The sequence below is a fragment of the Pinus tabuliformis genome, chromosome 2_2 (genome assembly GCF_031772625.1).
Source record: "Pinus tabuliformis cultivar Carrire ecotype Pingquan chromosome 2_2, CPIR1, whole genome shotgun sequence".
Taxonomy (NCBI): Eukaryota; Viridiplantae; Streptophyta; class Pinopsida; order Pinales; family Pinaceae; genus Pinus; species Pinus tabuliformis.
The window spans coordinates 745,091,495-745,106,760 of NC_142300.1; the positions used below are offsets into that span (position 1 = coordinate 745,091,495).

The following is a 15,266-nucleotide window of genomic DNA, read 5'->3' on the forward strand; positions in this document are numbered from 1 at the left end:
TATAAAGAGTGAAATCGTTAGATCATTTAGAAATTTCACCACCATTTTATTTTCAACGTTTTGCTAAAATGAAAATTAGCGCATATGTCACACTTAGGAAGAAAGAGGAGGAACAATTAAATTCCATCTCATTATAACATATTTATTTTCTTTATTTATAATATTTTTTTAAAAACATATTTGCATGCAACTTTAGAAATAAATTACATGAAAATAAATTTTGTTAAAAATGAGTAGAAATAACTACATTATAATTTGAGTATCGAGCTTCACTATCAAACAGATATGAAATCGCGGAACAAATCACAATTTTCTTTGATAGTGAAAATAAACTATAATATATCCTAAGAAGTGTTTAACATAAAATCGCTATATACAACCACAAATAAACATGAATAAAATTAAGAATTGTGTACCAGATACACCCATTAAGAAATTAAAGTGATGATAAGAAATCAATGTCATAGCTCAATACACATTCAACTCCAAATTTTGGTCTCCAAAAAAATTTCAATTCAAAAATTGATTGAGAAATACAATTCTTTTTTAAGATTATATTTTCATGCAATGCGAGAAATAAATAACTAAAAAGAACCTATCTAAAAAATGAGAGAAATTTGTTTGACTACAGTTTGAATATGAGGCAATGCGAGCAGAGATAGAAAATTGCTTTGATAAAGAAAATAAGATGCAACATTTCCTAAGAACTCTTTAATAAAATATCCTAATATATGGCCAGAGATAAAAATGAATAAAGTCAAGAATTGAGTAGAAGATATATCCATTAACAAATTAAATTTTTGACAGAATTCAATCTCATAGGTCAACACGCATTCAACTTCGACTTTTCATCTTCAGAAAGATTTCACTTCAAAAATACATTGGAAAATACAAGCCTTAAGCTTCGTTCAGTTATGGAACCTTGCAAGAACGTAGTAGTTCATACAAATACTTATGAAAATGTGAAAGTTTGTTTAATTGTCTTAAACCACAAAATCTAAAGGATTTTATATGATAAAAAAAAATTCTTTTAAAAATTTAATCCTTGTTTAAAGGATTTTCTCCATAAAAAGTTGTGAGGCCATTGAAAATTCCTCCTCATCATCGAAGCCCCTTTTCTCCATGATGAATAGATGAGTTAAATTTATCTTGATATACTTAGCCTAATCCGAGAACAATTGATAAATTGTTGAGAAGTGCATAGGATGAAAATGATTGATATTGACTTGCCACATTGATATTAGATTTTGAACAAATATCTTTCTTTTAACAATTAATACTAAATTAAGAAATCAACTTGATTTGCTCAAACAAAAAATGTAGATATCACTAAAAATTTTCTTGGCATCTATGACTTCCTGGTCATCTGTAGCAATGCCTTTTAGATGATGTTACATTGACCTAGATATTGCTTCTTTTAATGGTTTGGATACTGATAAATTGAATTCTTCTATAAAAAAAATTCCCATCTCTCATGCTGATAGACACTATTTAGTGGTCCTTTTGATGCATTCGTTGGTTCACTTGGCCTCAAACTATCATTGATTGAAAGAAACATACATTAGTATTTTATTTAGTTTATAGAATTTAGAAATGTTCTCAATATGAAATTGTGTTTCCCATTCAAGAATTGATGTAAATTTTTCTTTAATGTACTTATCTTCTTCGACTAGAGATTCAATTCCCTCTTTAGGATCCAAAGTATCTTGATAAAATTTGCAAATTTTATACATTTTTTTTTATAAAAGTTTGCCTAGTATTTCCTCAATACTTAACTAACTTGTATTTCTTACACCTTAAAAATATTTATACTATATTATGGTTCATGACTTTGACTTGATTGAGACTTAAGGGTTTCAGTTTCTTCCTTCAATGCTCTGGTTGTGGTTTCAATGTTGTTGTCAGATTCTTCCTTCAATATTCGATTATGGTCTTCATGTGCCCTTTTGATTGCTTTGATCTCTGTAGAATGCTTTAGTTTCAATTCATTTTGAAATTGATTATGTAAGTTTTCTCTTTCAATGGTGAACCCTTGTACAAGTGATGAAGAACGATTTTGCCAACTTTCTTCGCTAAATGCTTTATTATTTTTTATTTCACTTCCTAAAACTTTTATCTTTGGCATACATTTCTTATAGGCCATGGAAAGTATACTAACACGGTGTTGATTATAATTGACAATGACTCCTAGATTCTGTGAGGATCCTTCAACATTTTCATCTACATTTCATTTTACTTTCCTAAATTCTGAAATGGTTTCAAAAATTCCATTCTTTCATTTGTTAGTTCTTCTCACAACTGAATCAGTTTGAGCATTAAAGTAATACTCAGTCAAGGATGGAACAATTTCAGCATCCATTTCAACCTTAGTCATAGGTTTAAATAAAAGAGAATCAAGAGGAATTTTAGTAGAAATAAGAGTCATGGAAGTGTCATGAGAATTATGTGGAATAAAAAATTTAGTATTTTTCTCTTACTACTCAAATAACTATTTTTCTCTGCTAGAGAAACCGATCAATGTTGACTAAGGGGTGCAAGTAATATGCTCATCTTTATTTGTATCAATGAACATATTTTTAACTTGCCCATCAATTTTCTTGGACTTTGTATCTACCTGAGTGGTTTCATCCAAACCATGAATAATAATTATACTCTTGGTAGAGGATATATATTTTTATATTTCTTGTTATTTCTCTAGTTTCTATTGTTTCTAATATTTGACTTATGTGATCCTTTTGCCCTGTTGTTCTATCTGGCTATCTAGCATATTTCTTTAATAGTGTTTTCTTTGGATGTGCTTGTCTCTAGAGCTGTAAAGGAAACATTAGGAAAATTTTCAATTTGAGATTCTGTTGTTTTTATAGAAAAGGAAAGAGGGCTCGAAATAATGTGATTGAAATTGTATTTCAGAATGTCAAGAGATTTCATTTATTCAATTCCAATGTTTGTATAAAGACTTTTTTATTTAAGTAATTCCTCATAAATATTTTCTCTAAATCTTACAATTTACTTCTATCCTTCCTACTAACCAGGTGTCCTCTTTCACAAGGTTGCTGAAAATTATCAATAGTAATGAAAATCTTATCAAAAAGAGGCATTTAGTGTGTGAAGGTTTCGATGAATCTTACAACCTTATAATGTTAATTAATGATTCCTCTAAGGTCATAATCATAAAGGGGCTATGAATAAAACCAAACATGATGGAGTTCTTTAGCCTCCTTAAATGCATGTCCACAATCCTTGAGGCAAGTTTTTCCAAAGCATATTGGGAAGTTTGACCAAATTTTCTTCAGAAGCTTGCTCATTTTTCTAAGCTCGACCATTCAAAGAAGTTTGATTGGTTACCTCACCTAAAGAAATCCTCTCTACAATATATCTAGGAATAATATGAGGGACAAGTTCACTTCCATAGACTCTGATATATGTGAATAATTCTTCCACATACCAATCTCTTATTTCTTCTAACACCTCCTTAAGGGCTTGACTAACCATAGGAGGGTTTTTTCAAAACATAACCTCATGGAAAGGGATTATCATATAATTGAAAATGTGACAAAAATGAATTTTTTTAAGTTATTTTCCCGCAAAATACAGGCATAATTTTGAATAAGCAGTTGTTGATCAAGTGGGTAATTCCATTTCATCGAAGGAAACTGAGCATAAGAAATTATAGTATCCATAATATAGGGTGACATGCAAAACATATGTTCATATACTGGAGAGTATAAAATGGATAACTTTGGGGAATCTGTTAAATTCTGAGAAATAATATAAATCCAATTGAAAATTTTGAATAATTGAGTAGACTATGTATTAAATCCATCCATTGCAACTTGCAATGCCTAGGGTCTTTCTCTCGATATAATTGGGACAACATTTTGATGAGGAACCTAATAGGCCTTTTTGAAATTGGCAACAAGATATTCTTTTGATGACTCAAGTTTCAACCCTTCTCTATCTTCTCGTAACCAATATCTAAAAAATTTATCATAATACCTTTCATAGTTCTTGAACAAGATTTTGCTGAAATTATATAGAAACTAGGCAGTTAAGAAAACTTCGGGAGGACTAAGCTTATAAATTGATGAAAGTATTTCTGGTTTCGAAGAGGCTATAACATTTTTATTTCATTCTACTATAGTGCGGGTATAAATATGCACATGTCCCATAACCCATGCAATCATGTCATAGTAAGGAAAATTGTTAGCTCTAGCAATAACTCTGTGCAATTCCATACCTCTAATTTTTTCAAACTGTGTTTTCCTTTGTGGTCGAAGTTTCTAAATGTAACCAACTTATATTCTCAGAGAAAATATAAATGTCTTCTCACTTCATCATACCTTCCATATGAGTTTTGAAGGTCGTGTCAAAAATCATAGTTGTGTTGAGATTGTAATCTTATGGTTTCAATTTTTCTTCTCCCTTTAGTCATTCTTTAATATGTTCGATAGCTTGCTTTGACATGGTAGATTTACCTTTCTTACTCATCTTATGTCTTGAAAAAAAATTAAAAACAATTCATTTTTTTGTAAGGAATATCAAATTTACTAATGAAATTCTCTATCAGAGTGCATGTTTACCACAAATTAGAAGCCTTAGAGTGAATTTCAACTTCTCTCTTTGTAATCACAAAGAAGCTTCAAACAAGCGGTGTAAGAAGGGTGTGACAAACATGTTGGAAAATAGAAAATGGAAAGGAGGAAATTGCTAAATATTGTTTAAAATCTTGGGATGAGCAACAATAAATTCCCATGAAAAGTGTTAATTTTTCGTTAAAGTGACGAGATGTTTTAACTTCTTTCATTCGAAAATGGAGGTGAGGTTGGAAGTTCAGAGTTCGGGAAAGGTTGTATTCAAATATAAGTGATTTCAATTTATGACTTAATTTAAAAAGAAGCAAAATAAAACTAAAATAAAATGATGATTGGCATGTAAACTAATAAATACAATATTTTATTCCTAGTCGCGGTGGAAATCAGTTGGGTAGTTGGAAGTTGACATGATATTACAAATAACTTTGTGGCAGGGGTGACCCCTACCCCGACATACATCATGCTAGGGGTAAGACGGATGTTGAGAGATGGGATTTGGGGTAAGACGGATGTCGAGAGTAAGGTGGATGTTAGGAGTTGGGGGTAGGGACTCGAGAGGTCGGGTGCCAAGGATGGTCTTTTAATATGTTTGAGTATGAAGGCCGACCTCGTGATAGTCAAAAGGTCAGGAACAAGAGTTTTGTTTTTACCAAATACATAAGTCCAACCTCAAACTTTGATATTTTATAATTTGTTTTTTGACTTTTTATGTTATAATTTCTCTTTTATAGATTTTTTAAAAAAAATAACTATTTAGAAAAAGAAGGGGTTCATTTTAAATAATATTTTTCTTTTATATAGTGTCCTTTTTATTTTCTTTCTTTTATACAAATAATAATGAAAAGGAGGCTGATGAAGTTGTAACAACACCATTATACAATGCCACATTGTGAGAAATATTTTCTCAATATGATAATCAACCATGCTCGCATATCACATTGTAAGAAATATTGTCTTGATATGGAAATCCATCATGCTCAACCAGGGTCAGACATGGTGGAACATTGCATTGTGACAAAGATTGTCTGAATATGGAAATGAACCATGGCCAACCATGGTGAACCATGTTTATTTAAGGGTTTATAATATTTATCTTAGGGTTTATATACCTTGGGTTTATAATATAAATCATTTGGGTTTAATATTGTTCCCTTTGGTTTGCAATCCCTTGGGTTCTTAGTATTGATCCTTGGGTTTATTATTCCCTTGGGTTTTTAATAGGAATCCCTTGGGTTTATTAATCTAAGGGTTCATATTCATATGGTATACTATTATTCATAGGATTTATAATTTGAATTCTAGGGTTTAATATAAATCCCTTAGGTTTATAGTCATTTTCAACCATGGTTAACCATGGTACAATGTCACATTGCGACACAAATTGTCAGAGTACGAAAATCAAGCATGGTCAACCATGGTCCAACGTTGTATTATGACAAATATTGTGTCAGTATGAAAATAAACCATGCTCAACCATGTTTATTTTATGGTTTATAATATTTATCTTAGGGTTTATATATCTTGGGTTTGTAATATTTATCCCTTCGGCTTTTTAATTAATCCATTAAGTTTATTAATCTAAAGGTTCATATTCCTAAGGTATAATATCATTCATACATTTTATAATGTTTATCCTTGGGTTTAGTATAAATCCCTTGGGTTTATAATCATGGTCAACCATGGTTGAACATCACATTCTCACAAAGACGTTCTCAATATTAAAATCAACCATGGTCCAACGTGGCATTATGACAAAGATTGTCTCCATATGAAAAACAATAATGATCAACCTTAGTCAACCATGGTTGAACATCACATTGTGATAAATATTGTCTCAATTTGAAAAAGAACCATGGTTCATCATGGTCAACGACGATTACTTTAGGGTTTATAATATTTACCTTAGGATTTATCATGTTGGTTTTGTAATATTAAACCCTTGGGTTTAATATTATTCCCTAACGTTTTTATTGTTAATCCCTTATATTTATTATTCCCCTAGGTTTATAATATAATCCCTTGGGTTTATCAATCTAAGGGTTCATATTTATAGGGTATAATATTATTCATAGAGTTTATAATATTAATCATTGTGTTTAATGTAAAAAATTTTGGTTAAATTAAGTAGCAAAAAATAATATAAATTATGAAAAAAAATTTAAATTATTGAATAAAGAATAACAATAATAAATTTTGTTAATTAATAATGATATTAAATTTAATGAAGAATATTATTAAATAATAATATTAATTAATAATTATTATATATTTATCAATATGAATATTAATATTGTCCTTAATATTTGCTCTATACCATTAATGCTTATTGGCATTTTTCAATCACATTTACTAATGTGGTTGTGCATGTGATTAAGTATATCAACAATATTTATTAATTGAATGTGGTTATGCTAATATCTATGAAAAATGATATGTTATTGATTAAAGTAGCTAGAAAGTATGAATTTGTATAATATGAATATGTTACTAGTAAATTTTAAATTTTAAATAAGGAGCTCACCATTTAATAAATCCAATTGAAACTTCTATTATAATCTTGATAAAAATATACTTAAAATTTAAAATTTTCCTTAATTATTAGAATAATAAATTAAAGTCCACAAAATTGATATAAATTACTTTTAATTATATAAATATAAAGATTTATATTTAGAAACTAGCCAATTTGCATAATAAATATTCAATAATATATAAATATAGACTATATTTAGAAACTAGTCAATTTGCATAATAAATATTCAATAATATATAAATATAGTTTGACGGTTGAATAATGATCTAACAAAGAAATAATCATTTATCAATTTTATCATGTTCAGTGATTCTACGGAGTAGGTACTTATTATCAAGTCATGTGATATAAGTGTGTACATATTTTTGAGCTTAGAGATTCATTTTGCAACCTAGTATGATGTGTAACATTGTCCTTCTATCATCAAAGTTGAAAGTTTGCTCATGTTTAGCAAAATAAAAAATTAAAAAAAAACAAAATATATATTTAACTATAAAAAAACATTTAAACAAGGGAAGCTGCGAGGCAGCGAGTCCCTGCATCAAGTTAACCTTTGTCCGGCCGGAAGTGTGCACACTAGCGTTCTCCTCTAAGCTTCTAGTTAGCTCATCGAAAAGACTGACTCCCGGGCAAACTAAGGTCCTGTCAGATTGCATAGCACATGCTAAAAGCTGCGATGCCTGCCAGAGGTATGGACCAATGCAGTACAAGCCGGCTTCCGACTTAGACCCGATTATCAAGCCTTGGCCATTTCGAGCTTGGGCAATGGATATCATCGGACTATCCCAGATCGTCAAGTACACAGTCATGCGCCATACTCACAGTCTTTACTAGGACCTCTGCTTAGTCTAGAAGCTCTAGTCATAGAATTCTCCTCTAAGCTTCTAGTTAGCTCATCGAAAAGACTGACTCCCGGGCAAACTAAGGTGCAGTACAAGCCGGCTTCTGACTTAGACCCGATTATCAAGCCTTGGCCATTTCGAGCTTGGGCAATGGATATCATCGGACTATCCCAGATCGTCAAGTACACAGTCATGCGCCATACTCACAGTCTTTACTAGGACCTCTGCTTAGTCTAGAAGCTCTAGTCATAGAATCACTTCTAGACATAGAACCTCTAGTCTTTGCATAGCAAGTCAATCACAGCCAGGAGTAGCCTTAAGGGCATAGCCAAGTAGGTCCTATTTGATGTGGCATCAATGATACACTGCCTCTCCTTTGTGAGCTTGATATGCTAGTTTCGTAATCATCGGCATCCCAGCAGAGACGATAAAAGCATAAAAATGAGAGTTTTAGCAGCCTGCCAGAGGTATGGACCAATGCAGCACAAGCCGGCTTCCGACTTAGACCCGATTATCAAGCCTTGGCCATTTCGAGCTTGGGCAATGGATATCATCGGACTATCCCAGATCGTCAAGTACACAGTCATGCGCCATACTCACAGTCTTTACTAGAACCTCTGCTTAGTCTAGAAGCTCTAGTCATAGAATCACTTCTAGACATAGAACCTCTAGTCTTTGCATAGCAAGTCAATCACAGCCAGGAGTAGCCTTAAGGGCATAGCCAAGTAGGTCCTATTTGATGTTTGTGAGCTTGATATGCTAGTTTCGTAATCATCGGCATCTCAGCAGAGACGATAAAAGCATAAAAATGAGAGTTTTAGCACCATGGCAGATCCAAATGCATAGCATCAAGTTAAAATAATCATTTCTTATGACAAATTGTAACATGTGAAGAGTACAAGACAAGCACGACATTATGCCTATGAAGCAGATTATGCCTATAAAGCAAATTGATACTTTTTTCAGACAGTTTTCATATATATAGAAAAAACGAAACTAGAATACTGGCATCAATGATACACTGATTCTTTAGATTCAAGGAGCGTTGTTATTTCTAATCAGGGCAGTCTGCAGTGCCTCTCCTTTTTCAGCTTGATATGCTTGTTTTGTAACCATCGGCATCCCAGCAAAGACGATAAAAGCATAAAAATGAGAGTTTCAGCACCATGGCAGATACAAATGCATAGCATCAAGTTAAAATAAGCATTTCTTATGACAGACTGTAACATGTGAAGAATACAAGACAAGCACGACATTATGCCTATGAAGCAGACTGAAACTGGAATACTGGTTAGATTCTTTAGATTCAAGGAACACTGTTATTTGCAATCAGGGCAGTTTGCAGTGCTTCTCCTTTGTCAGCTTGATATGTTAGTTTTGTAATCATCGGCATGCCAGCAGAGACGATAAAAGCATAAAAATGAGAGTTTCAGCACCATGGCAGATCCAAATGCATATTTGAAGCATCTTTCGTAGACCTGTAACAGACAAGGAAGCGGGGAATTAAGACAACGCGTAAAGTAATGCAAAAATAGGCGTGAGATTCAGAATTTTGACTATACAACTGAAACATACTCCATAATCATATGCTCTTCGTTCAAGATGTTATTGTTTTCTTGGTCTCTTTTTTCTTCGTGTTTCTACTTTTACGATGTCGATAATCAGAAGAGTCATGAGAACAAGTGCTAAGAGAAACAATGCCGCTAGTTGAGTAAGTTGGCTTATGCTAATGGATTCCATGTAATGTGAAGCAGAGAGATGTATGTCAATATCTAGGTGGAGAAGGTGGTTTTCTTTTGTAAGCGAGAAATTAGGCATTGCTTTTGCCAATTTATAAAAGAGTTCAATGTGTTTGCAAACTGGTTTTAAGTGTGAATGGAACTGGGTTTTTGAGAATATTTTACTGTACAACCAAATAAGGAAAGCCATGCAAGATCACAAGACTTGAATGCGGGGTAAACTGCTGACACGTGCAGAAGTAAGTACGTATACGGATTGATTTGGAATGGATCTGAAATACTTGAAGATCAGATTGGAGGAGGCCAGTATTAAATGATCGCTATAAAACGGAGAACTTACGTTAAGTGAGCAATCGATTGGCATATGAAATGATGTATGTGACGGCAAAAGTAAATGGGAGATTAGGTGATGTATCTGACATCAGGGGCAGATCTCAAATGAAATCTTAGGGTTAGATTGCGGCCAAGATATTCTAATAAACAATTTGCAATTAAGCGATCTATCTGACATCGGAAGCAGATGGCATATGAGATGATGTATGTGACGGCAATAAATGGGAAATTAGGTGATGTATCTGACATCAGGGGCAGATCTCAAATGGAATCTTAGTGTTAGATTGTAGGTCACTATTTTCTTGGTCTTCCAACTACTTCAGAAAGGAGCATCCATCAATCCACTGACCACCTATTCACCTTGATTAATCAATGGATCTGCTTTGGTCTTTGACCAATATGTCCTTACCCTACTACATGCCAATCTTGATTTCCGGAATGTCTTATGTCATTATTTATATGCTGCAGTATACTAGAATGAGAAAGATTTGAGAACAAATGCAAAGACTTCCTGTTTAAAGTCTAAATAAGTCTTGTTCTAGGGCTTGACTAATAGTAAATGGTTAAGCATGTACTAAGGTCCATAAGTTGAAAACCTTTGATCCCTTAAAAACATTATAACCCTGATTCAGACTTTCCTTTTCAGTTAAGCTGTTTGCAGTATTGTACCGCGAATTCTTGTAGGGTTGGTGAATTCTTGTTCTCTTAGACACAAGAAGAGGGAAATTGCATTTTCTGAGGTGTGGGTACTGTCGCAATAAACACTACTCTGTTAACTTTCATGATATTTGAACTTGAACATATTTAGTGCAGGTGTTAGCAGAAATTATTGGGACATTTTTCCTGATATTTTCAGGATGTGGATCAGTCGTTATTGATCAGAAAAGCGATCATTCCATCACTCATCTGGGTGTATCGCTTGTTTGGGGAATGGCAGTAATGATCATAATTTATGCCATAGGTCATATTTCTGGAGCTCATCTCAACCCTGCAGTGACTCTGGCCTCTGCACTTCTGCGAAGATTTCCTTGGGCTCAAGTATGTATACAATTGTTTTAGGCAAATTAATATATGGACGGAGATTGCTAAAATTATGTTGATTGTAAATTCTGGAATATTTGAGAATTTGTTGATTATAGATGGGGGAATATTTGAGAATTTGAGAGATAAAGGGAGATTAATTAATCAACTCTTTTTTTAATGGTCAGATTAAGAAAATTTAAGAATCTGCAATCTACATAAATTCCATGCTCAGAATATGTTGATTTCAGATTCTTTGAATCTTGACATATTCTTGGAATCTGCAATGGACAGAAGTTTAACACTCCGGGATCGTTATGTTGATTACAGATTCCAGAAATATAAAAAATGAAAAAAAAAGTTTGAAATATGGTTTTGTATGGGATTAAAATCACAGGTTCCAGCCTACATAGGAGCTCAAGTTATTGCAGCAATATCTGCTGGATTTGTCCTCCGTTTGATGTTTGGAGAAGTGGCACACATAGCAGCCACAGTACCTACTGGCTCAGACATGCAGTCCTTCGTGTTAGAAATACTTATCACGTTTTTCCTAATGTTTGTGGTTTCTGCTGTCTCTACTGATACCAAAGCGGTATCTATTTCTGACTACCCTCGATTTTTCTTGAACTATTTGTATTCATTTAATAAGGATGAGATATGCCTGCACATGCCATTAAATTTCTTATTACAGTAACCGCGAGTTTCCAATGGAACAGATAGGAGAATTGGCAGGACTGGCAGTTGGAACAACGATTGCAATGAATGTAATCATAGCTGGGTATGATCAAAGCAAGGTTTTAAAGTTTCTATGCAAAAGAGGTCTTCCAACTACTTCAGAAAGGAGCATCCATCAATCCACTGACCACCTATTCACCTTGATTAATCAATGGATCTGCTTTGGTCTTTGACCAATATGTCCTTACCCTACTACATGCCAATCTTGATTTCCGGAATGTCTTATGTCATTATTTATATGCTGCAGTATACTAGAATGAGAAAGATTTGAGAACAAATGCAAAGACTTCCTGTTTAAAGTCTAAATAAGTCTTGTTCTAGGCAACTCATATTTGGGTTAATTTATTATATTCAACAAACAAAGATCTTTGACAAGTATCGTACTGCTTGACTAATAGTAAATGGTTAAGAATGTACTAAGGTCCATAAGTTCAAAACCTTTGACCCCTTAAAAACATTATGTGCTTCATAGAGTGCAGGCGTTATCAGCATATTAACCCTCCAGTGATACCTTGTAAAATCCCTCACAGGTTCGGGCCTCTGTAGCTGACGTGAGGCAGAACAGTGATGAAAAGGAAGGGAATTGTGGCTCCTATGTCAGCAGATCCTGAGCAAAGAAGGAGCTAAAGGATAGTTCCAGATCTATAGTAATTCTGTAGCAACTTTGGTTACAAACTTCTGGTTAGGGCTTCTGGATTGATTTCAGTTCTGTAGAATTCATTTTATGATTAAAATCTTCCCTGAAGTTAACTCTGAACAAGATTACACTCTTGAATTTTGGTTAATCTATACATACATTGCTCTGTCAAGCTCAAGTTTTGAAGATTGGATTGTATGAATTGCTGTATATTGAATTGGATTATTCATTTTGCTCACTACAGTGTTACAATTATTGACACAGTGTACTAGAAAATACATAGAGCAAAGGAACTACAACAATATGTGAGCTGTTTGTATAAAGAAGACAAGAATTAATTGGCCAATGCTTTCATGGCATACCTTTATGTTCAGTACTGCTGCCCATGATAGGCATTAACCAGTGTTTGGATTGGGTCAAAACTGTGTAATGAGCGGGTTGATCAACAGACCCCCTTGACCAACATAGTCCCTCTCATGTGTGTTGAGTAGATGTAAAAAATAGGCGTTGAATACGAATAAGAGAGGGGTGTAACCATTAGTACTTGATACTGTACTTCAATGATTGAACTAAAGGATACATAAGAGGTATATGACAGAAAATGAAGCTGGTATTAAGTACCCAACCTTGAACCTTAAGGTCAAAACTCTTTGCTAATCTAATTGAAATTCATAGCCTTCATTCAGGCCTCTCCAAAATATGTTGATGACTAGAAACTACGTTACGTTTTCTCATTGTCTGACTTCTTGCATGGCTAGTTTTTCAGGGTTATCTGGTTGGAAATGGAATTACAGATGAAGCATTTGACAGCACACAGGTGCCTTTTGCACATGGAAAGGGACTTATTTCAGATGAATTATACCAGGTGTGTACCCTGCAACAGCAAAATAAGATACCATAGAATCATAGGCACAATTTTTGTATTCTTCATACAAGGATGGTAGTTCTAAGGATGCCATTTGACTACTAGTCTAATATGGTATTATTTTACGAGTTGTTTACTGTTATGTTTAGAGAATTTAAATCAGTTGGCATTTCAGCAGGTGTTGAATATAGAACTTCTCCATACTTGTTGCTGCAGGCAGTAAAGGAGACTTGCAATGGTAGCTATTCGTATTCCACCAATGCTTTTTGTCAATCGAAGATATTAGAAGTGTGGGAGGTAATGCTTGTAGTCCACTCCTGAGATGACATTAAAGTATTGAATATACACAGTTCATTACCTCAAGGTGTTGGTATACTATACAAGTTGCACATTAGTATAGATTCAATGTCATGAGAAGTTTAGGATACATGACTAAAACAGTTACACATAAATTGTATAAACATGAAGATGTCACCGTTCATTACCTCAAGGTGTTGGTATACTATACAAGTTGCACATTAGTATAGATTCAATATCATGAGAAGTTTAGGATACATGACTAAAACAGTTACACATAAATTGCATAAACATGAAGATGTCATTGCAGCAAAAAGACAATAATGAAGGTTCAAGAAGCTTCAATCAGTTAGCTTCCAAGAAGCTTCAATCAGTTAGTTCCTTACCTGGATCGCTTTTGCTCACATATTATTATCAGCACATAAAAATTTATCTCTACCCAGGAGCAGGCCCAGTTACGGATCCATTGCCTACATAAAATTCAAATCAATTCCAACAATAAATACTCTAAGGGATAATGGAGAACTCGCACTTGCACCAAAAATACTAAATTAACTCCAAACCTATTGCAAATATTGTAATTTCGATAGGAATATCCACAAGAAGATGCAAATATTGTGGAAACATGTTCTTCAAATCAAAAGACAAAGAATTAAATAAAAGCTGGCCTCATAAAATAACAGGCATTTATTGAGTAAAGATAAGCTATAATAGAAACATTAGAATGCAATGTTGCAGGAAAATAAATGATAACAGAGACTATAAGTATAGCAATCGTACCTTGTCTCCATTATTTCTGATCAGGTTGCTGTTCTCTAATGCAATAGGCTATATACTCTAAGTTGTAGAATAAATATCAGTATCTACTAAATATTTTCAGATAGCATCTGCATGTGCTACCTATCAACATCCTTTCACTCAGGGTTAGCCAAAGAGAAAAATGCAATACTGTGATCTGGTTGCTTGTGTTCCTCCTCTAACTGGATTTCACCTTTTGTTAACCACTCTTATCTACGGGTTCTCTTTCCATAAACATTAAACTCAGAATGAGCAGAAAACTCAAACAGCGATGCCAAAGGTTCGAGTTTTAAAAACGTGAATGCAGCCCATATGTTGACCTCAATCTCCCTCATCAAAACATATCAGAAAATTAACACAGCCGGCCAAAATGTAGCTCGAGATATGGAAATCTGTGCTCCTATAATTCTATGTTTCATGGCCAAAAAATATCGTCTTTCCATAAGGAAACCAAATCCATGAACTACAAAAACCCCATGGAAAATAGAAACCTATGGATCTATGGAAAAGAGAAACCTATGGATCGATTACTAGCATTTAGTTAATGGATGGAAATTGTTTATCGGCCATGAACCTTTATTAACAAGAGAGTCTGATACTTCAATGCGGATAATGCAATAAGCACACCTTTACAAGAGAATTCTTCCAAAAAGAACTTATTAACACCGGTTCTTAACAGAAAACTTGTTAACAGTGGTTCTTGCATCCCATCCCTTTTAAAGAAGGGCTCAATCAAACATGGAAAGCAAGAACCCTCCATTAAAAGTGCTGCAGGACTACCTTTGCATCGTATTATAGCGAACACAAATCGGCAAGCTAAACATCGATAGAAAACTCGCAGTAAGTTTCTGCATTTGATCTATTTACAATGAAAT

At 33.5% G+C, this 15,266-nt stretch overlaps 1 protein-coding gene across 1 annotated transcript; it reads left to right on the top strand.

Annotated features, from left to right (window-relative positions):
- Nucleotides 1-10,843: 10,843 nt before the first annotated feature.
- LOC149194831 (aquaporin NIP1-1-like) lies at nucleotides 10,844-14,071 on the top strand (the record flags this gene model as incomplete). The annotated part of the gene is made up of 6 exons (XM_089407815.1): nucleotides 10,844-11,077; nucleotides 11,457-11,651; nucleotides 11,776-11,853; nucleotides 13,198-13,296; nucleotides 13,513-13,593; nucleotides 13,904-14,071. Coding segments are annotated over 6 exons (855 nt in total), but the record flags the coding sequence as incomplete, so codon positions are not given.
- Between the last annotated feature and the right edge of the window lie 1,195 nt (nucleotides 14,072-15,266).